At 41.9% G+C, this 23,610-nt stretch overlaps 2 protein-coding genes across 2 annotated transcripts; both read right to left on the reverse strand.

Annotated features, from left to right (window-relative positions):
• Positions 1-881: 881 nt before the first annotated feature.
• Positions 882-1,739, reverse strand: PRR18 (proline rich 18; the record flags this gene model as incomplete). Its single annotated transcript, XM_083858105.1, has 1 exon — positions 882-1,739. The coding sequence occupies exon 1, from the start codon at positions 1,695-1,697 to the stop codon at positions 882-884; it is 816 nt and encodes a 271-aa protein (XP_083714231.1). The 5' UTR covers positions 1,698-1,739.
• A 2,740-nt stretch (positions 1,740-4,479) lies between these two features.
• SFT2D1 (SFT2 domain containing 1) lies at positions 4,480-22,972 on the reverse strand. Its single transcript, XM_083856977.1, has 8 exons — positions 22,868-22,972; positions 16,728-16,814; positions 14,890-14,972; positions 11,456-11,537; positions 9,058-9,093; positions 8,338-8,396; positions 6,986-7,015; positions 4,480-4,788 (listed from the first exon to the last, which is right to left on the reverse strand). Exons 1-8 carry the CDS (start codon positions 22,928-22,930, stop codon positions 4,749-4,751), a joined length of 480 nt encoding a protein of 159 aa, XP_083713103.1. The 5' UTR covers positions 22,931-22,972; the 3' UTR covers positions 4,480-4,748.
• Positions 22,973-23,610: the final 638 nt, after the last annotated feature.

The following is a 23,610-nucleotide window of genomic DNA, read 5'->3' on the forward strand; positions in this document are numbered from 1 at the left end:
AAGCTGGATAACAACAATACAAGAGCAACAGTAGGTGGCCGAGACACTGTAAGCTTTACCCTTCTCTTTCCGCCGGTGATTTCTGTACGTTTGGCCTCTCCAGCCGCCTCCTCGCCTCTCCCAGCACACAGAGCTCGGAAAGGCACCGGGCACGGCCACAGCCCGGAGCGGGAGGGCTGCAGGGAGCCCCGGGGGTGGGAGGCCGGGGATGCTGACAAAGGATGCTGCCTCTGTGCTCCCTCCCTCCCATTCCACCTCGTACACGGGGAGCAGCTCCAAAGCTGGGATGTATCTACATTACTGCCTGGGAGGGGATGAAATGGCCAAGTCCATGCACAGACCCAGCCGCTCCTCTCCTGCCCAGGGTACCGGAGCAACCCCAGCCCCCCGCACCGCCCCATCCTCCTGCCGCCGTCTCCCCGGGAGGAGGAGGAGGAGGATGCTCCCCGCCGGCACCGCTGCCATCTGTGCCCAGCAGGACGGGCTCGCCCCCGCCTCGCCGAACCCACGGCTCTGTGTTTTCCCCGGAGCGAACCCAGGCTCTCGGCACAGTGACCACCCCGAGTCCTTACCCCGTGGACACCGGGACAGCCCGACGCGAAGCCACCGAGGCGCCGAGGCTACCGCAACACAAGAGTCCTTTATTCGAATAAATAAAAATGAACTTTTATGTACAAATATACAAAACCATTACGCACATTTTATAAAGTAGCCAGAAATCTTTAAAAAAAGCCCGCGAGGGCGGAGGCGGGACACGCACAGCCGGAGCGCTCCCTCCAGCACCGGGCCACGGCCGGGCGCCGTTCTTTGTCCATCGCCCCGGGGATGGGCTCCGGGGATGGGCTCCGGTCCAGGGGCTCTCTGCCCGGTCCCGGCGGGGCTCAGAGGGTTCCCAGGTGCGGCACGGTCTCCAGCCGCTGCTCGAGGTGTTCGCGCCCGGCCGCGCTCTCCACGCCGCGCAGCCACTCGGTGCATTTCCGCACCAGCCCCTCGTCCGCCGCGCCCGCCGCCTCCTCCTCCTCGTACTCCTCGTCGTCGTAGCGGTGCCGGTCGTTGAGCAGCGAGACCTTGAGCAGGGCGCGCAGGTCGGCGCGGCGGGCGGGGGCGGCTCTGCCGGCGGGGGAGGGCGCGGGCTGGCCCCGCTGCCGCTCCAGGCTGCGGCGCTGCAGCACCCGGATGGCCTCGGGGGGCAGGCTCAGCGAGAAGCGCCCCGCCGCCTCCCCGCCGAGGCTCTCGCAGGAGCGGCTGCCCGGCCCCGGCGGCCCCGGGCGGCCCCGCGGCGGCGGCGGGGTGGGCTGGGGCTGGGGCCGCGCCGCCCGCTCGGCCGGGGCTCTCCGCGGCGGCGGCCGCTGCAGGGACGAGCAGGGCCAGGAGCTGGAGAGGGGCCCCGGCCGCTCCGGCGGCGCCCCCCGCGCCTTCCTCGCCGCCTTCTCCTCCGCGGGCCGAGGCGCCGCCTTCTTGGGGGCCGAGGCGGCGGCCGGCGGCTTCTTGTGCTGCGGCCGGGCGGCGGCGGGGGAAGCGGAGGGGGCGGGCAGGATGGCCGGCAGCAGCGGCGGCGGCGCGGCGGGGCGGCCCGGAGTCCCCTCCGGCTCGTCGCTGCGGGCCCAGGGCGGAGCGGAGCGGACCCCGGGCAGGGCGGCGCCTCTCCCCGCGGGGGGCGGGCAGGGCCCCGCGGCGCGCCGGGGCTGCAGCCCCATGGCCACGGGCGGACCGGCTGCCCCAGCCGCCGGCGCCGAACGCCAGCGAGCTCTGCGCCCGCAGCCGCCGATTTTCCCCCTCGATAAGCCGTCCCCCTTCCCGCCCTTCGCCCGCCCCGGGAACACCCTTCCCCGGCGCGGGGTGGGCGTGCGGGCGGGGACGGGGGTCGAGCCGGCGCTGGCCGCCCTCCCGAACCAGCCGCGCTGGTGGCTCCGTGCGGAGATACCCCGGCGCCTCTGCCCGTCCTCTCCCCCCCGCCCGACACCGGAGCCCAGGGAAAGAAGAGGATGGCGGGGATCACGCCCCGAGGGCACAAAGCTCTCAGTTCCTCCCGAAATCCTCAAGCGCCCAAGCGTGCAAAGGCAATATTTTAAAATCACGCTAAACTCTCTTGCCGTCTTAAAAACATGAATGATACTTTGAGCTCTTGATGTATCGTGAATAAGGGCGGACAAGCAGGACAAGAGACAGACACGCTCAGACCCAGGGCTGACTCGGACTTCGTGGACAAGTGCTACCTGGTTTGGTAATGAAGAGCATAGTCCAGATTCTAGCGGCAGTGCCTTCTGTGACAAAGCTAAAGCACATCCCCCTGTTGGAGGTTTTTTTTGTGGGTTTGGGTTTTTGTGATGTCCAAAACATCAATTTCCTATCTTTTCAACCCTAGCCAACGACAGAGGTTTGGAGAGATTTCATGAAGCAGAAATAAACATATATTGCCTATGGATCCAAGATGATTACCATCACTCCAAAATTTAGCCTTAGAAGTCGTGGCATATAATTTCGACAGCATTTACTTCAAAGAACTGCTTTAATTAGGGTACCAAAACTTTATCAAAAAATGGGTAGCATGTATGCAAGCCACAGGGACAGATCTTCACACCTCTGGTTCCACACTATCATAATGAGTATTACTATACTGTGGAGATTCCCCAAGTGTGAGCTCTTGGAATATTCATACACAGTAAACAAAGACAGCATGCAAAGGAGCAAATGATACAGGCAAAATAACACAGAGTGTGTGCTCTGTATGCAGATGGAGGAAGTAAACCCTTAAATGTTCAAGAGAAAAAAAAAAAAAACAAACAAGGAAGGCACATGCTGTAACTAACCAACCAAAGTGCATATGAAAGCACACCAGTACATAGAACATTTGGTTCTTGAACCCATTCTCCCCTGGTGATCTCGATCCTGATGACTGGTAACTTCATCATTTACCATAGTGGATAAATAAATAAATTTTGAATAGCCAATGTCCTTCTAATTAAAGACTACAGTGAAGGTGATTGTGTACCATCAGAACTGGTGGGTGATGGGCAAAACCAGCTCTGGAGCAAATGAAAGCCAGGCTCTGAAGCACTAGTGGGATGGGACAGGATGGGATGAGATGGGATGGGATCTCCCCAGTCAGCTGAGGTCAGCAGCAGCGACTGGGGAAGGTGCAGTCACTTCCAGGATGATGCCCATGACTGCCTACGCACATCCTACTTCATCTTCAATGCAAGCTGAAAACTAAAAGGAACTAAAAATTCGCCCAAGGGTGCCCCAGCACCCAAGGGCTGTGGGCAGAGCTGGAAGAGCTGTCCCTACGTCACACAGCACTAGCAAGCCAAGAACCTGCTGTGGGGCCAGGACTGCCTGGCCCTCCCTATCACCAGCAGGGAGGATGCCTCCCTGGCAATTTATTGTTACAGACCGGTTAAAAGGTGTGGCTTAGTTGGAAGTCTAGCTGCAAAATAATGCAATCACCCTACACACAACTTCCCCAAAAGTTGTTGCTATGTTTTGCAACATACACTGAGATTCAACAGGAACATACTGTACCTCAAATTGTCTCTTTAGCCTGAACTTTGAATACTAAAACCACTGAGGTTTTCCCCTTCCTGACACTGCAGATCACAAAACTGCAGATCACGTCCTTTCAAAGCCATTCCTTCTAGATTTGTGGATCAACAGAAAAAAAAATCCAAATGAACTTGGTTTTGAACACACATAAGTAAGCACATGCATCCTTGAGCAAAAAAGAACCTCCTGCAATATAATGTCAAACATTACAGATTTAACTTTGCTCCAGAATGACTGGATAGTTCTTAGCTGAAAAAATTAGAAATAAGAACCTCTTACTGGAGCCAGGCAAAGTGTTAGAGTACTTCCATCTATTACCAGATTAAGACAGAATGAACAGTTTGTCTAAATACTAAAAGAACCTTTAAGATCACTTCTGCAAATCTAGTAAACAAATTTGGATATAGTCATATACACACATTTACGCGTTCATATTTATTCAAGTGTAATGCTGAAATTTTCAGCCCTCTATAACCAATTTCTAAATAAAAAATGTATTAGGCTTTTTTAAAATGGATTTATTTCATAAGTCTCATTTATACATTAGCCATAAGTTCTTTTAGTAAAAAGTATTTAGGTACAAATTTTTTTTTAAAAAAAAACCCAAACATTTAAAATACAACTTTTTAATAAAATCCAACAGGTTTTAAACATACCTTTCACATTCTCATTAAGTTTCTTCCATAAGGCACATGTATAGACATTTCAAAGGAGCAGGTAGTTACAACCTTCCAAATCTTTACAATGCTTATAAAACTCTGTCTTTGGAAAAGCATACAATGGATAATATACAAACATAAATGGCACACTGCAAGTTTTAGACAGAACTGTAAATGAAATCTTTATGCATACTACCCAGACCTTAGTGACTTGCCTCCACTGGAGAATAAACTGTTACTGGATACAAGTAGTGTTAAGACTACTCTGTATGAAGTATTTGAATGCACTTTCTTGTAAAAAAAAAAAAAAAAAAAAAAAAAAAAAAAAAAAAAGCCTGGAAGTTCCAGGGTAAACACAAATAATTCTCCACATTTACTTTAAAAACTGTTTCTAGTAAAAATTATTTAATCTCCCAAGTGCAAAAGGCAAGGAAAATACTAAGTTGTTACTGGGTATTTCAGAAGTGGAAAAGTAGAGTTTTTTGAGCAAAATTTACAGAAGAAAAATTTTGCCTTTTGAAGTGGACAGTGGTTCCTGGTTTTAATTTACCCCAGACAGGATGAGAAGCATTTAATCACAGCATCCCTTTAAAAAAGAAAAAAAATAAAGTCAGTTAAGATACTTGTTTTTTTGTTTACATACATCTAAACCATTACCACTTTCCAGTTACAAATGTGGCAGAAACTAAAAACAGATATCAATAGTTGATCAAATGCAGGATCTGTGTGTGAGTGCCTCCACCAAAGCAGCTAAAGCCCAGGCTCAAGCCAAGTGGGTACCAAGGGTTTTTTCCTCCCTGTTTGCACTGCAGGCCATGCTGAAATGCAGACACAGCACAATGGGAGGCTGAGCAAAGGGCACAGCCCCATTTGGCAAAGGTTGCCCAGCGAGGACTCACTGAGGAGTGCCCAATCCCCAGCAAGGCACAGCTGCCAGGGCTCCAAGGCACGTGGGAGCTGCACCATCACAGGGCAGGAAATAAAGCACAGGCTGAAGGGTTTGAAGAGCCCGCTGGATGGAGACAGCTGGTTCAGCCTTGATGTTTGGAAGATCTAGAGAGTTCCATTTTTTTCAATCAACGATAAACTGTTTTTGATTGTTACACTCAGATCACTTGCTTTAGTCTCCTTTATTTTTCCTTTTCCCAGAAAAGTAACAGCTTACTAAGGAGTGAAATTTGTATTCTGTTGCTAGTCAGTTTCAAAAATAAAGAAACATACTATCATCACTCCTTAAAGTCACTTAACTGCATGGGTTTTGGTTTTGTTGCATTTGTTTTTGTTTTGATTTGGGTCTGGTTTGGTGGGGCTTTTTGTTGTCATGCCAACAGGAGAGCTACTATTAATTTATGAAAAAACAAACAGAAACAAACAACCCCCACACCAACAAACCCATGAATAAGCAAAATGTTCTGAAGAGCAAACCACAAACAGAGTTAAACCAAGGAATGATAATTTCATGAAATCAAAAGAAATGCATACTTTAAACAAATGACATAATACTATTCTCTGGCACTTAGCATGGTTTAGATCATTGTTACCATAAGAAAGGCAGTCTATACAACAAGGCAAGGATATAAATTTAGGAACACATTTATGATACCACTCCACATAAATAAATAACTCAGTAATCCCTGAAGAAATCACACTATTACTAAAAGCAGCCTGTATAAAATTCAGTTTTTTGGCTCATAAAATCTAATAGATATATAAACCCAAAGAAATTAACTGATGCATATAACCTAATGTTTTTCTGCCCAGAACATTAAAGTTCTATTGGTAGGAAGAAAAAGTCAGAGGGACCAGAATGTCAACTTGCCTTCTCTGCAGAGAAAGCCATTAAAAAAAAAAAAAAAGTAATGAGCCTACTGAGACTGTCTCATGGCCACTGGAATGATAAGAATTCAGAATACTATTTTACACTGGGTTAGCCTGAGTTGTCAGAAATAGTAAAATGACAGTTTGAAGCCCGAGTTCAGTAATTTTATTCACTATAATTATCAAAGACTATCTTAAAAAAATCCTTCCTAGATGAAATCTGAAGCTTTTAAAAAAGAGTACTGATTTTTTGGCAATGCTGCAGGAAACTATCAGATGAAAGGGATAGACAATGCTTTGTATTATTTTCCCCACACCTCTACTACAGCAAACCTGATTAAATGATATGGAAGTGCTTAATTTTTTTTAAAAAAACCCACTGTCAGGAAGAACAAACTGCATTTTACATGAATCATAGAAAAAACAGATTCTTACATTTGATTGTCTGCATGTGTTTTCATTATGTGTTTTGTCTGCTTTCATTCCCTTATTGTACACACAAGAATGAGAGAGAGGAGCTTGCCAGAAGGAAAATAAAGTGTTGCCTTTGCCCCTCCTAAAAACGATTGGGGAATTCAAAAATAGAAACAGAAGCTGCCACTATGTTGTTTGTTTACTTTTAACTAGGACCTCAGATCCATAAGTTACCTTAAATTTTAATACCAGAAAAGTCACTATTGCATCACTGTATTGTTAAATCATTGGAGATGTTATTTAAACAAAACCTTGATTAATTTCCAGTGGTGGAAACTGGAGAGAAATTTATTAAAGAGAATTACTATGTATTGTACTTCTACTTAGAGCTTATATTAAGCATGACTTTTAAGTTCAGCTATGCCATTTTTTAAAAATTAAGAGAAAAGGGAGGATGTTATATTTTTCCACACACGAAGTACTTTTTGCCCCTCCCTAGCATAAAGGTAAGTGACTTTTGCCAAGATGGAAATTATTTTACGCAGACTCACCTTGCAAAAGGAATATAGGACAGACTATACCTGAAAAAAAAGAAGAAAAAAGTGTATTTGCAGAGTGTTCATGGTTCTCCTAGAACCAAATAATTTCACTTTAGCCCAGTATTAATAAAAGCAACCTGCTGTAACAAAATTTTAAACAAGACTACCTATTCAATTTAATGCTTACCTGAGAAAATATGATATGTTTGGACAAGAAGTAAACATAGTGACATTGATTTTATGGTTTACTTTTTCTCTTTTTTTTTTTAAATATGCAATAACTTCTATTGCACATGAACTTAAAAAAACAGACTTATTACTGTCAAATGCAAAAGGAATAGAGATTTCAGGGAAAACGGTATTCGAGACGATAGAGACAACTTTTTCCAGTTTAAAAGACAATCTAAATTACTATGCAAATATACATCTAATCATATTATTTATGTAATTAAATACAGATACATGCTGTAGGATGAACAATATTCCACAATTATGACACTCAGACAGCTGACTATTCTTCTCTGAAACTTGCTCCTCACAAGCCTCCACAGTTAGTGCTCTGTTCTCAAGCCCAGCCTGATCAAATCCCAGGACATTTAACAAATGTGAACTGTCTGCTGCAAACACACGGAGTACAGTCTGAGCTAGAGGTCTTCCCTCTATCTAGCACCACACCCAACAGTCCTTGTCCTGAACAAATGGTTCCTTGTCCTCAGACCCACATTCAGTACAGACTCTGTGTATTCAGGGCAAGTTCAAACAAAAAGTGTGGTCACCTTGGATTGCCTGAGAGTGAGCACCAAGTAATTCACCTGGGACAAGGACACAAAGCGTGCATCTCTGTGGAAAAATCAGTAACCTGCAGAACTTCTGCCAGGCCTGCAAGCATTCACCTGACTGCACTCACACACTGCCAAAGCCAGCCCCTGAGCACACTCATGGCCATTGCAGCACCTGCTGCACTAAATTCACCCTCTCACATCCACCCACTCTTTACCCAGTATCCCATGAAAATGTGTTTCAGTTTCTTTCACTTCAAAAATGAAAAATTAGCTAGAATTCAAAAGAGAGGAGATGATACTATTACTTTTACAATACAGAAGAAGCATAACAAATTTTTTTTGCATATATACTCCCTTCATAAGACTTCAGATAAGTTCACACATTGCAGAATACATTTCAGATTACCATTTTTGCAAGATGATTGAATATAGATTTTGCTGGAGTTACACAACCTAGCTGAGAAAAACAGATTGAGGCTAGCATTTGGGCACACTTATATGTGACTCATATATATATAGGCTTATAATCATGCGGGTGTAGGGGCAAGGAGAAGAAATTAAGAGGAATTTTAAGAATCTTACCAGGTCATTGCCAAGAACTGCAATATGCAGAATAACATTGCCAAACCTTTTTTGTTCCACTAAGCAAAAAAAAAAAAAAAAAAAAAAAAAAAGGCAACAAATACTGCAAGTTAGTTCATTTTGCACCACAGCAGTCTATACTGCAAACAATTGACACAGACTGTTCAATCAAGAACTGAGTTAACTGACAATGCCTAAATTTCCTTGTCTCAATTTGCTATTTCTTTCCCAACAACTCTCCATTCATTTTATCCATCACTCCAATAGCATCATGCTATGTAAGCTTTTCTAGCTTTGGAAACACCTAACAACATCAGTGTTAACACTCCCTCATGTCACTGCACTTCTGCAAATATGGAAGTTCATTCCAGTGACATATTTACTTCTATGGAATGCAACTACAGTTAGTTTTCAACCAAGATGCTTGAAGATACTTCTGGGTTTTTTTTCTGTAGTCTTAACCAGCTTAATATTCTGTATCCACGGCTTCTGAAGATAGCTATACACTCTATGATATTTTCTGACATAACTATGCATCACTGAAACAAAACAATATTTGAACTTGCTTTTCTTAGTTTTTATTTTGGAAGTCTGCAGACTGAACCTGATGCTCCAGATTTTGCATTCTCATCTACATCACATGCAAGTGGAAGGATGCATTTGCTTTACAGACAGCAGGCTCTGAGATTGCCTTTTAGAAAAAAAAGCATTCTCACTTACCCAGAATACAGCACACAGAGTCAATATTAGGCAAAGCTGGGGTGAGAAGGAGAGACAAAGAAAAAAAAAAGAATGAATAATCAAATACGCAATGAAGCAAGTACAGTAACCATTTCCATGTATGCCATGGGCAATCAGCACTTGCAAATTGACTTATGAAACAAGCAGCACCAAAGGCTGTCACACAGTGACTATATGATGAACTCCATGGTGTTTTTCAAAGCACAGGTATGAGGTATGCATGGCCAGAAGGGCTGGGACAAGTCTTGAAAGGAAGACAAGGCAGGAGTTGACTTAAGGAATCAGTGGGAATATAAGCCAGTGTGTGCACCCTTATGTGTTGGTCCTATTAAGAGGTGGGCTTAGATGATAAAGCTTTATTGAAAGGAATCAAGAAGTCTGGTGACTGCTACTCTCTTATTCCAGTACATACTATCATTCTGAACCTGGTATTCATAACACCTGTCTCTGACAAGAAAGATGTGTGCATTACTATGAACAACTCTTTATTAAAAACATCCATTCTCTATTACAGGATCTGGCAAATACAGGCTAGGCCTCATCTGCCAGTGCTTTTTCATCTTCTGACACTAATGAAGAGTCCACTAGGGACCAGGTGCCTCAGGTACAGTGAAAAAGCTCACATGAAGCTTTGTTTGAGGTACTCAAACGCTCTGGATGGAACATTACAATGCTAGGGTTTACTACGCCAAATAATCCCACCATTTGATCTTATCTGGCTTCCTCCATTTTTCATTACACATAGTACAAAACAGAAAAAAATTACAAATTAGTTTTCACTTGAAAAAATTTGTTGGTGTTTTACTGAAAGGAATAAAAGTAACACACTCTGAAAATTTTCCAAACATGTTTGTGACTTCTGAATTGCCTACAATTCTAGCTTTGTGTAAGGATGGGAATTAAAACAGCCATATTCATCCAAAATTTTCAAAACTTTAAATCTACCTTCTCTGTTTTACTGAAATTTCCATACTAAAAGTCTTAGCTCTCATCCACCATTCATGTTCATGATTAGATGAAACCTTTCATTCTCATTTTCTCAACTTTGCTGGTACCCTCTCGGCACAGGTAGGTCTGTGATGTTTGCTCTGTTTGCTCTGTTCTCTCCATTTCCATGATGTGTTTTGTTTTTACAGCCTTCAGAGCGAGTTATTTTCTTTGTCACCATGTCTGAGCACAGTGGATGACAGGATCATCAGGGCAAAATGATTTTTGTGCCTGCTGTTTTCAGAGTCTGGCTTAGGCTCCCAGTTTCATTGCAAAAAGCCCACAGCTGTAAAGTGTTGGAGAATTCATGCTCAACAAATACAAACTCTAGGATAACTGGAGACATTCTTGGACATTTTTAATTCACGTCTACAAAATGTTACTTATCTAGGACTTGTAACTTGGTACAAGTTGAAAATAATGACAGAACAAAACAAAAACACTCAAGCAAAACAAACCTCTTGAACAAAGTTTGGAGTCCAAGCAATCATCAAGTGACTTCCCCAAAAGACAGGGGCAAACATAAGCTTCTCAAATGAGACTATAACTATTTTTTCATGTGGGTGTGAGAAAGGAAGAACATACAACCTCCATATGACAGCCATTCAGAAACAATTTATGAAGACCTTCTTACCCATTAAACTAGAAAAAACAAGTTATAAAATAGGGAGAATAGGAAAGCCAACTACATTTCAAAAATAAAAGTTGAAACAAATCAGTAAGAACAAGAGAGCAAAGTATTAAACAGAGAAGCAGCAAGGGGAGAAAGTTGTTTTAACTACCTAATATAGAGCTTTGGGATAAGACTTCTAATACTGGGGAGAAGGTTTTTTTCCATCCTCCTGGAAGAAGATATGATGGTCATGGAAGTAAAGGAGCCAGGGATGTCACAATGGAGAATCTCAAAGCCAAACACGTGGCCTCCCAGATTTTGGTGAAATAAATTAATTTTCTCCATTGCTTTAGAAGTGTTGAACCATTGACCTTTACAGACCAAGCTGCAGCCAAAAAACAACTGTCAAGCTACACTTGGTAGCCACTGACTTTTCACAGTAGCTAAAAAAGTCTCTCTCCTTGTTCTTGAAGAAAATATTTTAGAAAATAAATTAAAAATAATTCACCTGCTATTCGCATTTACTAAGAAATATTTTGTAAGGAACATTTCATTCCAAATGATTACTTAAAAAATAATAAATGACAAAAACACATATGTTCATAGAAAAGAGCTAGATCATCTTTGTGACATACAGAGCTTAACAGCTTGACTGTCATTTGTCTGCAGAAGGAAGAGGCAGACTGAGAAATAACGTCCTTTTAGAAAAGCATCAAATTTAGCTTTGAGGCTAAAGGGAAATTTTCTAATAAAAGGAAACAAAGATAGTGTATTTACCAACATCACAATCGTAGCTATTAATCGTTTTGGATCAAACATTGCTTTCAGTTGCTTCAGTGGCCCCATCAGGAAACATGTACTAATAGGAGAGAAAAAACAAAACAAATTGTAAATCACTTTTAAATAACTCTTTCTGAAAGACAGTCGGTAATTAACCAGTTTTCCAACAGATAGATGACTACAAAGTCTTTAAAAAAGATATTTCAGTGCTTAGCAACAGAGACTCACTAGAACAGAAGGTGAAATATTCAATGAATTTAGCCCTGGAAACAGTTTATGAGTCACCCTTGGTCACGAAATTCTTTCCAAAATATTGCCATAGTGAAAAAAAAGTAACAGACAAATACAAGAACACTTATAGTGGTTGAGATAAGAGAAGACAGAGTGTGACAAGGATATACTTAAGGAATAACAGAAGAGCACAGAAGCAAATCAGTCTTCATGAGAAAAAACACATTTCCACTAATAATCTGCTTGATGGTGCTGAATGCCATTTATAAATAAAGACGATTAAGAAAGCAGTGCAGTTACAGTTAAATTTAAATCATGGTAAAGAGATACAAAATGGGGGGAGATTGAACAATGACTATAAGTAGCTCTACATGAATTTAGAGATGGGTGGGTAGTCAAAGATGTTTTGATTGTTATTTTAAGATGGCAAGCACCATAATAGATAGAAGAAAAAATAGAAGACTCAACTGCAGAAGTAAATGATATCATATCCAAGATTTCAGCAAAGATAATGGGAACAAATATAGTGGTTAGAGCTTTTTACATTACCAAAACAAAACATTATAAGTATAGCAGAGTTCTCAAGTTGAAGTCTAGTGAATTTTGTGTTGAAGCTGTTATAACAAATGACTTGCCAAAACAATGTCATGATTACAAAGACCAACCTGCTGTAGAAACTTTTTGTTTAACAGTATTTTTTTTTTACCCAGGCAGAATGCAAGTAGCTACAATCAAGATTACAGGTAAGTTCTACCTCTTTTAGTCAAACTCAGCAAGCAAAAAGGCAGGAAAAAGTTCAGTAGTTTGTATAAATCCTCCTGCTTTTTTATACTCTGTAGTTAACTTGAAGGGAGAATGAAAACCATCAGCAACTCTACATGCTGTACCTTTTTATACATAGAAATGCCATCTGAACTAAGAGCTCACAACCTCAGGAGTAATTCTCTGGCTTCAAATATTTGCAATGAGTCTCTTTCTTCCTTGTCATTCTGCTTTGTGGAAAACACAAAAATTTAATGAGAGAGTTAAAATACCTGTAATCTTGTGGTGGTCTGAATGTTTTACTATAGAGCAGAAAACCTAGTCTAACTTCTTTTCTAGTCTTTCATTTTTATATGAAATGAAGCAGGGAAGAGTTTGATTGAGCTTCCTCCTGAAACCAATCATAAGCCTTCTATGACTAAAGAAATATGGGCTTCCACATTCCGTCCCGTAAACAGAAATCAATCTTCCACATCTAAATGTTCTCCTACCAGCAACTTTGCACATATACCTCCTTCACTTTTTTTTTAATCTTATGTAGACAGACCTCAAATGTCCATATTAAATGTGAAAAAGTTTTCACAATTCAATAGAAAAAGAAAAGTTTTAAATTCACTGCAGTCCAAATGATTTTTTTCTCAGTATTTTTTCATCTTGTCTGTTGACCCATAAAAATAAATTGAGACAAAAAAAAAGGGGATGTGAAGAACTAAAAGAAAATATTATTTAGCTAGTGGAAGGATAGGGATGAGGAAAATACAGTGGTAAAAAGGAGTTAAGTTTTGGCCACATAAAATAGCCAGAAAAAAATACAGAAAGCAAAATGGATTATTTGTAATTTAATTCATATTGAGAAGACCAACATCACAAGAGCTGCTACAGAGACGAGAAGAGATTCCATACAGAGCAGAAAGAAAGGCTGGAAAAAAAATTCTAGACATCCTCCAGTTAAACAGAATAATTCTTTTAGATACACCATTCTATAGGAGACACACTCATCATCCCTGAGAATAATCAAGTAAGTATCATTGTTTTCATGTTCATGGTTAGAAAACTGACGGACAAGCTAGAGGGGACTAAGCAGGCCAGTAAGAGTGGTAATTGCATTTTGGTTTAAATACAGACTTGCAAACAAGCCTAGAAAAGTTTAAATGTGCTTGCCAATTTGGGAGCTCATTGTCATCTCCTACTGTTCTTAGAACACAGTTGCCTGTATTTTTATATCCAAAAGGACTACTGAAGGAAAAATGGGCCTCTTTTTAGTTCTAATTTTAGCTGGAGTGCAGATTAAAGATTTTCAGCATTCTCCTGAAAGAAATACTATTCTGCAAAAACTTAATTAAATTTGATTCTTCTTAATTAAATTTGATTAGTACTAAGTTTCTAAAGTGCTCATTTAATTTGAAGAAATGAAAACACACTCAAAGTACCAAGTAAAAACAACCAAAAAACCTCACCCCAAACCAACAACAAAGAATAAATAGTAAGATGAGGAAGAGAAAGGCAAACACTTAGCTTTGCCTATCTCCAGTATTAACTTTTTGTCTTGTTTTAGTATGAGATGGACTAGTTCTACAATTGAGACTCAATGTCAGTATACACATAACTGTCTCCCAACCAGTTTGCTGGGGAAAAGCAGCACCTTCACGTTTCTCAAATGTCAGTATCACATTACCTGAGTTCTAACGGATGAACAATGCTTTGACTCAAAAGTTAAGTTACTTGACTAAAGTCAGACTCCATGAAAGTCAAGACCAGACTCCATGGGGTTTGAGTCCCACGACCATGCCTCACACTAAGATAATAAGAGAAGGAGGACAAACAGAAAGTGGAAATACCTTATGGACATTAACTTGTTTCTTATGTGTCTTTCAAACTGTGAAAGTGAATTTTTCAATCTTAAGAGGCCCCCTTCTGCAAACTTTTAGGACTAACTGTTATGCGGAACACTTCAAAGAATCAGAGTTTAAAAATTTTGCACTGTGAGCAAATTTTAGATTCTGCCTTCAGCCTTACAGTCAAAACAAGGATTTCCTGAATGTTTCCTTTTTGAAAGTTTTCTTGGAAATATGATGATCTTTCTGTTAAAAGCAAAAAGCTCCTAACAAAGTATCCATACAGAGAGCAGACTACCAGTTTGCTCCTGAAGCTGAGGTACTTCTGTACCTGGCAGAAGGACTTAGCTGTAAAAAGTACAAAACATTCAGCTCGGAATTTGTTATTCATACTTCAGATAGCAGTTGGGATGTATCCACAAACAGGCGTGTAAGGTAACTGATAAACAACAAAACTGTAAAACAAACAAGTTTTTGTTATTAGCATTCAATAGAAAACAATGTTGTTTACACACAACATAGACAGAACCCCAGAGTAAAAGCAAATGGAAATGTAGCTAAAAGGAGGGTGCTTTTCTAAAACCAGTAACTATGAAATCATACCTGGCGAGCGCAGCAATATTTCCCAGGGTGTAGAACACGGCAAAAAGTTTGATTCCCTTTGGGAGCCATAGCAATGCTGTTCCCTATAAAAGACAGGTAATTGGTATGTTTGCAATGAGTTAATTCTTACAGTCTATAAATACAGCTTCATACTATGAAGAACATCATTCTGATATACATTAGCAGAGCACACTGCTCTCAGAGTGGCAGCAGTCACTACCCAGCACACTTCTATTGCCACCTGCTGGCAAACAATGTGTTGGTTCATTGGATTTCTAGATATTTTTATAACTAGGCAATGTTTGTTTATAATATTGAACGTATTTATTTGTAATGTTTATATCCTATTTCACAACATTTTCACTTTTGTTACAATGCCCTACTGTACATCTTACACTTCTGCACACAAGATAAAATGTCATAAAGCTGTACTAATATTCACCATATCCTTTCTCCAATCACCCATTTGGACTTGCAGCCTAAATACACACTGAGGCTGAAAAGAAATATTTTAGAACTCTTCCTTCCAGATACCTCTTCTTTCCACTGAACTTAAAATAAATCCAAAACCTTCTGCTGATCACAGTTCCCTAGGATGACTAGGGAGAAAAGGAGTCATAGAAAAGGGACCTTAAAGACCACCTAGATACACCTGCCACCTGCAGGGGCGCCTCCCACTAGACCAGGCTGCTCAAAGCCCCATATTCAGCCTGGCTTTGAACAGTGCCAGTGTGGATGAGGCATCCACAACTTCTCTGGCCAACCTGTTCTAGCGCCTCACAACAAATAATTTTTTTCCTTATATCTAACCTAAATATCCCTGTTTTCAGTTTGTACTCATTACTCCTTGTCCTATCACTACAGCCCCTTCCTGCCTTCCCTGCAGGCCCCCTTCAGATACTGGAAGGCTGCTATGAGCTCTCCATGCAACCTTCTCTTCCCCAGGCTGTACAGACCCAACTTTCTCAGTCTGTCAGAGCCTAAATAGAGCCCCCATTAGAAGCAAAACAAACTGTGATCTGCACACTGTGTCCTGAAAAAATCCAACTAAACAAAAAAGCAACTGCATTCTACTCAATTGCAATTTCAGTGGAAATCTGTGGTGAAAAGAAAGGAAAAAAGTGAGGAAGAAATGGAGGGAGGAGAGTGGGGGGAGGAAGGAAAATAGAGAATGAGGAAAAGGGGAGGACTTCCCCAATGTTTTTTCAGCTGCTTCTGGGAGTTTCCATGCAGCTGAAAAACTGCCTTCTAGTACAAGTTTCGTGTGTCAGATCTTGACAGAGCCAAGCAATTCATAGATCTCAACTCTTAACTGCAGGCTGCAGACTCCTGCCAGCCCCTAAAGTTCAGGAATGAACAAATGATTTGCTGACTGTAAAACCACCAGGAGTGTAGCAGGTTTCTCAAGTGTCAACACACAACCACAGTCATCATCTATTGATTTGTTGAGTGTGACATCCTACACTTGTGGTTTCTTCAGCCTTTAAAAACATTTCAAGCTTCCCCTCTCTTTTTCCCTTTCATTGGAGAGAATAAAAATAAGATGAGTACACATCTCTTTCCAAATACATCAGTTACAAAATAGAGCATACTTTGTCAGTGTTCAAACCTTTTAGTAAGAAAATGTATTATGCTACAGTAAAAATGCTCTCTTCTGTAACTGGAAGAAAAATCATAAAATTATAATTTAGAGATCAACACGTCCAGGTAAATAAATGCATACAAAATTTAGAGTGCAGGATAAAGCAAACATGGAATCACACATAAAGTAGGAATATCAATGAGGTTCAACTGTAGAACAGTAATAAAGCACAAGGGAAAAAAATAGCTTTACTTACAAGAAAAGAACACAAAATGCCAGCAACAAAGCATATGGCAAACCATCTGACTCGAGTACCAAAGCTGAGTGTTGAGGCATCAAGGACCTTAATAAGAAGAGAGGAAAAAAAGGATATTACAAACCCAGTTTAGAACAATCTAAAAGACATTTTTTTCTTTATCACAAAGTCCTTAATTTCAAACAAAATCATTTTTAGCTCAAAATAATAATTTTACTTTGCTTAACGGTTGCTTGTGTATTAATTCTTTCATATTACAAAATCATACTATCAATCTGGAACACATGGAAATATGTTTACAAACAAACAGAAAAGACAAAACCCATAAAAGTATGTCCTGGCATGCAAGCAATGCTGCTTCACTTTCAAACAGATTTTTTTATCATCACACAACTGAAAATAGTCACAATTGTACCAAATCAAAAAAATGAATGGACCTTCCAGCAATTTGCAGAAGGAAATAATCCATTTGTATGACACTGTAGGTTCCTACAGACATTACCATCTTTTCCTGTTAGTAGAGAGGATCCCTTGTACATATTAATGCCAGTATCCACTGCAAGCATTACAACTCCAATTACTGTTCCATTTACCTTCCTGAAGGTGTAGACAGATTAACCCAGTTTGTCTCTGAATCAGACTAAATTAACTTGCTGAAAGGGAATATTTCACTTCCTGCTTCTCCAGAGTGACTCCAGAACCCAATGAGCTGAGCTGCCTGACACAACTCCTGACAGGAGAACAGAATTAGTGTTGCTTCTATTCTGATGACTTGGGTAATGAGCCAAGCCAGCTCTGCAAGCTGTCAGAAAAGCAGCAGGGCTGATGTAAGGAAAGAGGCAGGGCCATGTATCTGGCAGAAAGGCCCCTTTCAGCAGAAGTGATTTGTTAGATGTGCTCAGCTCATCTCCACCCATGCTGTAAGAACAATGCATTTCATCTTACTCCAGATCACTACAATTAAATGTACTTTCTGTTCTGATCTGGCCTATTAAGTGAAGTGTTGCTTCAACTTACATTAAATTACTTTAAAAAACCAACTTTCCTATTTGTTTAGAAGTCACAGGCAAACTTGCTCTTTTGTTATCTAGTCAACAGGTATTTTAATCAAGTCTAGTTAACCAAATACACGATAGACCTTTCCCAGCCAATGAGCATGATATTTCTCCTTATCTCTGGAGAAAATTCTCTTTCAGGCAGTGGTAAACTAACCAAGGAAATCTGGTTACTGCTTAGAACAATTTCAAATCTGTACAAATCAGGAATCTGTATCTAGTTTAATAAAAAACTGCCCCATGCATGCACACATAAAGGTGCTGTGATGACACAACTTTCCAAAGGTCAGAGGATGCAGCTTACCTTGTTAGGTCCAACACTTTATCCTTATTGTAAGCATTAAAGAAACAGACAAAAACAGTACCTGAATGATAGTTTAGTATTTTAAATCGTATTTGATAGTCAGAGTCCTGAATGCCTGCATTTTTAGGAAGAGTAGGAATAGCTGATAGCACACATCTGAAGATACCCATTTCAATCATGCCTTTAGTTACACCTATTCATAGGACTAACCACAAGGCACACACACACAATAAAGAGAAAAATCCTTTCCATCTGTGTTCAGAAATGAAGTGTAGATAGGCCAATAATATCAGTAAACCAAACACACACATTTCAGAATGCCTAGAAAACTGGAAAAGGATGAAGATAAATCCTTTATTCAGGGGCATCAGGCTCATTGCTGCCACTTACTGCTCTTCTAATCTTATTATCTGACAGTGCTCCTGAAGTGACTACCAGGAGATTTCATTCTTCAAATAAATTTGAAAACAGCTTTATCTTCATTTAAATCCCTAACAGTTAATAGATGAAAAAAAAAAAAAAAAAAAAAGCACAAGAAATAAGAGAACCATATAAAGGCTTGGAGCAAAAAATACCACAAACACCAAAATTTTTTATACATTTTATGGATTTAACTCTTAAAAACTGTTTGACAATATATTTACATGAACTACAGGAAGATAAGCTGTGGCATGAGGGCTTTTTACACAGAGCTTTTTACACAGAGCATTCTGTGTAAAATAAAATAAATGCATTAAATGGTATTAAAATGAAGGCTCATCCTTCCAACCACTCCCAATGACGTCACCATTTATGTTATCAAGCTGAACCTATTTAATGCAGTGTTTGAAATCCTGAAACTGGGGATCTGGTAACGGATTTTCTTAGTCCACAATACCCAAGGGGACTGAGGGGAGACCTCATTGCAGTCAACAGCTTTCTCATGACAGGAAGCAGAGGGGCAGACACTGATCACTTCTCATGTGGTGACACAACATGAGGAAACAGCTGAAGCTGTGAAAGGAGGTTTAGGTCGGATATTAGGAAAAGGTTCTTCACCCAGAGGGTGGCTGGGCACTGAAACAGGCTCCCCAGGGAAGTGGTCATAACATGAGCCTGACAGAGCTCAAGAAGCATTTGGACAGTGCTCTCAGGCACACGGTGTGACTCCTGGGGATGGTTCTGTGCAGAGCCAGAAACTGGACTCTGGTCCTTGTGGGTCCCTTCCAAGCCAGGATATCCTACAATTTATACTTTTCAGGTTTCATGGAAGCAATGGAACTCACTGCCTGTCCAAGACGCCTGTTTCAACACTGCAGAGAAGCACCTTGCTGCAAAAGCTGAGTTACAGATACACAGTTCACCACAGACACCAGCTTGTGCTAAAATGCCAGGCTCACTCTAGAAGCTGAGGTTTTGACACTGTATGTATCCCACCACACGTGCTGCAGGCAGTAATTTCTATACCAGGGACCATGAGACACCCTGAGCTAACAGCTTTGGTTCTCAGATACTACGAACCCTAAGAAAAAGGAAGTCTAAGCTGCCCTTGTAACAAAAGCAGGAAACAACGCAAAAATGATAAAGATTCTTTCTGTGTGTCTGATATAAATGATACAGTTAATCTCAGATTTCAGATAAAAGGAGTTGTCACTGCAGTCTATGGTATTTGCCTGAGCAAAAGCTTTTACTTAGGAGACTGAAAAAATTGCCAGGCATGTTCCACACCTGTAGTTCATGTGCAGAACTACACAACAGAGGTGGAGGAGTTCCTGTAACATATACCCTTCTTGCCATACTGCTTATCAGCTTGTTTCTAACAAGTAAAAGACAAATTAAACTGAAATCAACCAAAGGAAATTCTTAGTTTTCTATTGCTAAACTTTCATGCCAAGCTCCTGGGCAAGAAGCAAAGCTTTTTATTCACAGGCTATTTCAAGCTGATAGTATATGAAAGAAATGACCAAGACATGCAAAAATCAAGAGGAAACCCTAAGTGGAAACTGGAATCCAGAATTGAGACTTCCTGAACCATAAGGAACTGATCTGGGAATTCACAATAGCCTGATAGACAAGTTCCAGGTGTTGGTAACAGCATCATTGCTGAACACTGCAATGGACACACAATAAACAATATGAATGATAATCCACAAGGCTGCTTTTGATCAAAAATATTTCTTGTGGCTCTGAACATCCACCCAGGTTTCCCCCATATATTAATGATCTTCTCCAAGTTTTCCATGTGGGTAAATAGAAAAACAGAACCACTTCATTTTACTATTCCAGAAGCTAACAATTACATCTTTTCTCAATGGTAAATATGCAGGTAATGGAGAAAAATCAAAGAAATATTGAGTAAGTTTGTAGTATTAAGTTTCTAAGCCATAGTGAAAAATATTTATAGAAACATACTCTCATCTTTCTCTAGCAGGCCTCTTTATATGTGTTTCTATCCACAGTTGGGAGTAAAATACAAGAAATTTAATATAAAATTTCTTGTAAAAATATAAGAAATACCTGGTCTATTCCTCTTTGTTGAAATCGTGTTGAGTTCTTTAAGCAGCTATCATGCAACATCCAATGTATCACATGGACAGATTTTACATTAGTTTTGGTGTTGATAAAACTAAACAGCATAATGGTACCCTGAAAACATCAAAATACTGCTACGATTATTAGTTACTATAGATCTTTTTGGTAATGAAATACTTCTTAAAAATATATATTTAGAATAATGGATCTAATTGCAGCAAGAAACAACAGCTGGTTATCTGAAGAGTCTGGAAAGTACAGAAGGACTTTCCTGAATCCTCACACAGTTCTTTCATTATAGACTTGTCTTCTACTTAGCAGGAAGGACTTGTGACTTCATGAAAATGGTTCTACAAAAATCAGGGGAAAGAATACAGAGATATCTATGGACATGAACCATATGATGGCCATTACACAACTACCAGATATTCCAAAGAGAGGCCCTTTGTTTTCAGGCAAACAAATGACCCGTGTCCAGAAAGATCATGAAAACAGCTGAAGATTTTACAAACACAAAGCATAACCTCACACTTTCTTCCACAGCCCCACCTCGTACCAAGTGTTCCTCCCTGCATGGGTGCACACACTTTTTTGCTCTAATACACACACTTCAAAAATAGCCAGCATCACTCAGCTCCAGCTTTAGTGAATGTCATGTATGAAATTCCTTTCTAAAAAGAGGCTTGATTTCCACTCTTCTACAAATACATTGCTACCTTCAGAGAAGAATACAGCTGAGAAGTTGACTGACCTAAACACTTGACTTTTTTAAAGTCAAGGGGTATTTATTTATTTTAAAGGTCTTTCTGGTTCATCTCAGCATGAAGCTCCTTTGCACTGCACCAAAAAACCACATTTATAAGTTTTCTTCTATCATGTACCAGATAGGCTTTAAGTATAGGCAGATTTTTCTCATTTAAAGTCTTTTCTGCCTATAACAGTATCATTATATGCAATAGTGAAATCCCACATAGCTTAATTACTGACACTTAACAAATTAAATATATTCTTAGCTCAGTTCTTTCCTCACAATATAAAACTCAAATATAAAAGCATTAAACATGTAGGCATTAACCTATTGATTGCCACCTTAAAACAATTATCACAGCACCAAGTAAAGGCAAACTCTGTCACTATCATGTGCCTTGTGTGAAACGTGCCTGGTGGTGGCAGAATAATCAATTCTCTTGGAACTGAACTGAGATTAACAGAAATAAAAGTATTTCTTTGATAATCCTAAGAAGAGCAGAAGGTGAAGCATCCCTCCCAAATGCTGGCAGCCAGTTCTGGTGTGAAAGTGCACAGATTCTTCACTCCTTCCAGAACCAGCGGACACAATTTAGGTGCTTTGCTGTGGCAGTGAGACCAAATTCATCAGCCTTGAACACCAACAACTCAGTGCAAAACCAAGTGAAGCATGTCAGCAGCAAACTGCTAAAACTAATATTATACCAGCTATGCTCAGGTTGTGCCAGCTCCCCAGGGTTTGTCAGCCCCAGTCACATTCCAGCCTCCCCCAGCACCCTGGAATTAGCAAGCAGAAGCAAGAAGTTCCTTGATGTGGGGCACTTTGACCTGCAGTCACATGAATTAAGGGGGAGCTAAAAGAATAAATGGTCCTTTGTAAGCACGCTCAGCTTTGCTTCAACCTGGAGATTAGTGCTCAGGAATGTGTGGTGTTCAAACACAGCAAAAACAAAACAAAAAGAACTGCTGGCAATGAGGAAGCCAGTGGGAAGGAAATAGAAAAATTAAGCCATACTTAAGAAGTAAGGGGTAAAAGTAACTTCAGCAGAATGTACATGAGACGACGTTTGTGTAAAGAAAACGTTTGTTTCAGCAAATTTAAGAACATAAGGGAATGGAGAAGTAATTTACACTGAATCGCAGACTCAAGTCAGGTTGGAAGGGAGCATAGTAAGTTATCTGGTCCAAACTCCCCGCTTAAGCACAAGAAAACCTTGCGGAAACCGCAGGACCCCAAGCCAACGACACGGCCAAAAGCTCCACACAAGAGTAACTCGCCAAAACTCAGGGCAGAGCCCGCTGCCCACAGCCCCCGTCCCTCGGCGCACGCCGCAAACTTTGGCCTCTCCTTTGCCTGCCGGTGTGTGCCCGGCTCCGGCACTGCGGGGCAGCCCGGGGAGCGGGGTGGGTGTGCGCAGGCCGGGGGCGGGACAGGCGGCAGCGCCAGACACCGACCCGGCCCGGGCCCGGCACCGAGAGGAAGGGAGGGTAAGGGAGAGCGGGGTCTCTATGCCGGGCCGTACCTGCGCCGTCAGCCCCTGCTCCTCGTCGTCCTGCCCGGCCAGCACCCGCCGCAGTTTCTCCATGCCGGCCCTCCCTGGCAGGCCCGCGCCGGGGCGGGACGGGGCGGGACCGGCACCACCGGGAAGTGACGCGCGCCCCCGGGCGGTGGAGGAGCCGCGCCTGCGCACTCCGGCCCTGCCCGGCTGCCCGGGAACCGCGCTGGGCCCGCCACAGCCCCGGGGTGTCACCGGCCGGGGGGACCGGCCCGTTCAGCTTCATCGCCGCCCGCCGAACCGGCCTCCGCGCTGCAGCGTGATTTGCCATAGCACAGGCCATAGAAGGGCCCCGGCAGAACCGCGCTGGGACGCGCTGTGCTGGGGCACCTCGGCAGGTCGGGCTTCCTGAGCATCATTTTCTGCCCGTTGCCTCTGGCGCCACCGAGCAGAGCCTGGCTCTTCCAGTGATGCACAGGAAGTTCCACTTGGATACGGGGAAGAATTTCTTTACTGTGTGCAGGTGACCTAGCGCTGGAGCAGACTGTCCCGAGAGGTGGTGTGGTCTCCCTCACTGGATGTGATCCGTGTGCTGTGGGATGGGCCTGGAGCACAGTGTGCCCGGGCCCCCATCCCCAGGGGCTGCCCCAGGCATCCAGCGCCCATTGTGAGCCAGCCAGCTGTATTTCCAGCTAGAATGGATGGGGTATGGAGAAACGGGATTAGGCGCGGACACCTTTCTCCAGAGACTTTCAGTGCGGCCCTGTGCG

Source organism: Zosterops lateralis, assembly GCF_965231275.1.
Source record: "Zosterops lateralis genome assembly, chromosome: 3".
In the NCBI taxonomy this organism is placed as follows: Eukaryota; Metazoa; Chordata; class Aves; order Passeriformes; family Zosteropidae; genus Zosterops; species Zosterops lateralis.

Bases quoted from the DNA above. Each gene is read 5' to 3' on its own strand.
- SFT2D1 (XM_083856977.1), bottom strand. From the start codon at position 22,930: ATGGAGAAACTGCGGCGGGTGCTGGCCGGGCAGGACGACGAGGAGCAG. The intron at 14,973-16,727 runs GTAAGTAAAGCT...TGTCTTTTATAG, and splicing joins GCATTTTGTGTTCTTTTCTT to GGAACAGCATTGCTATGGCT. The intron at 7,016-8,337 runs GTAAGATTCTTA...CTTTTTTTTCAG, and splicing joins CAGTTCTTGGCAATGACCTG to GTATAGTCTGTCCTATATTC.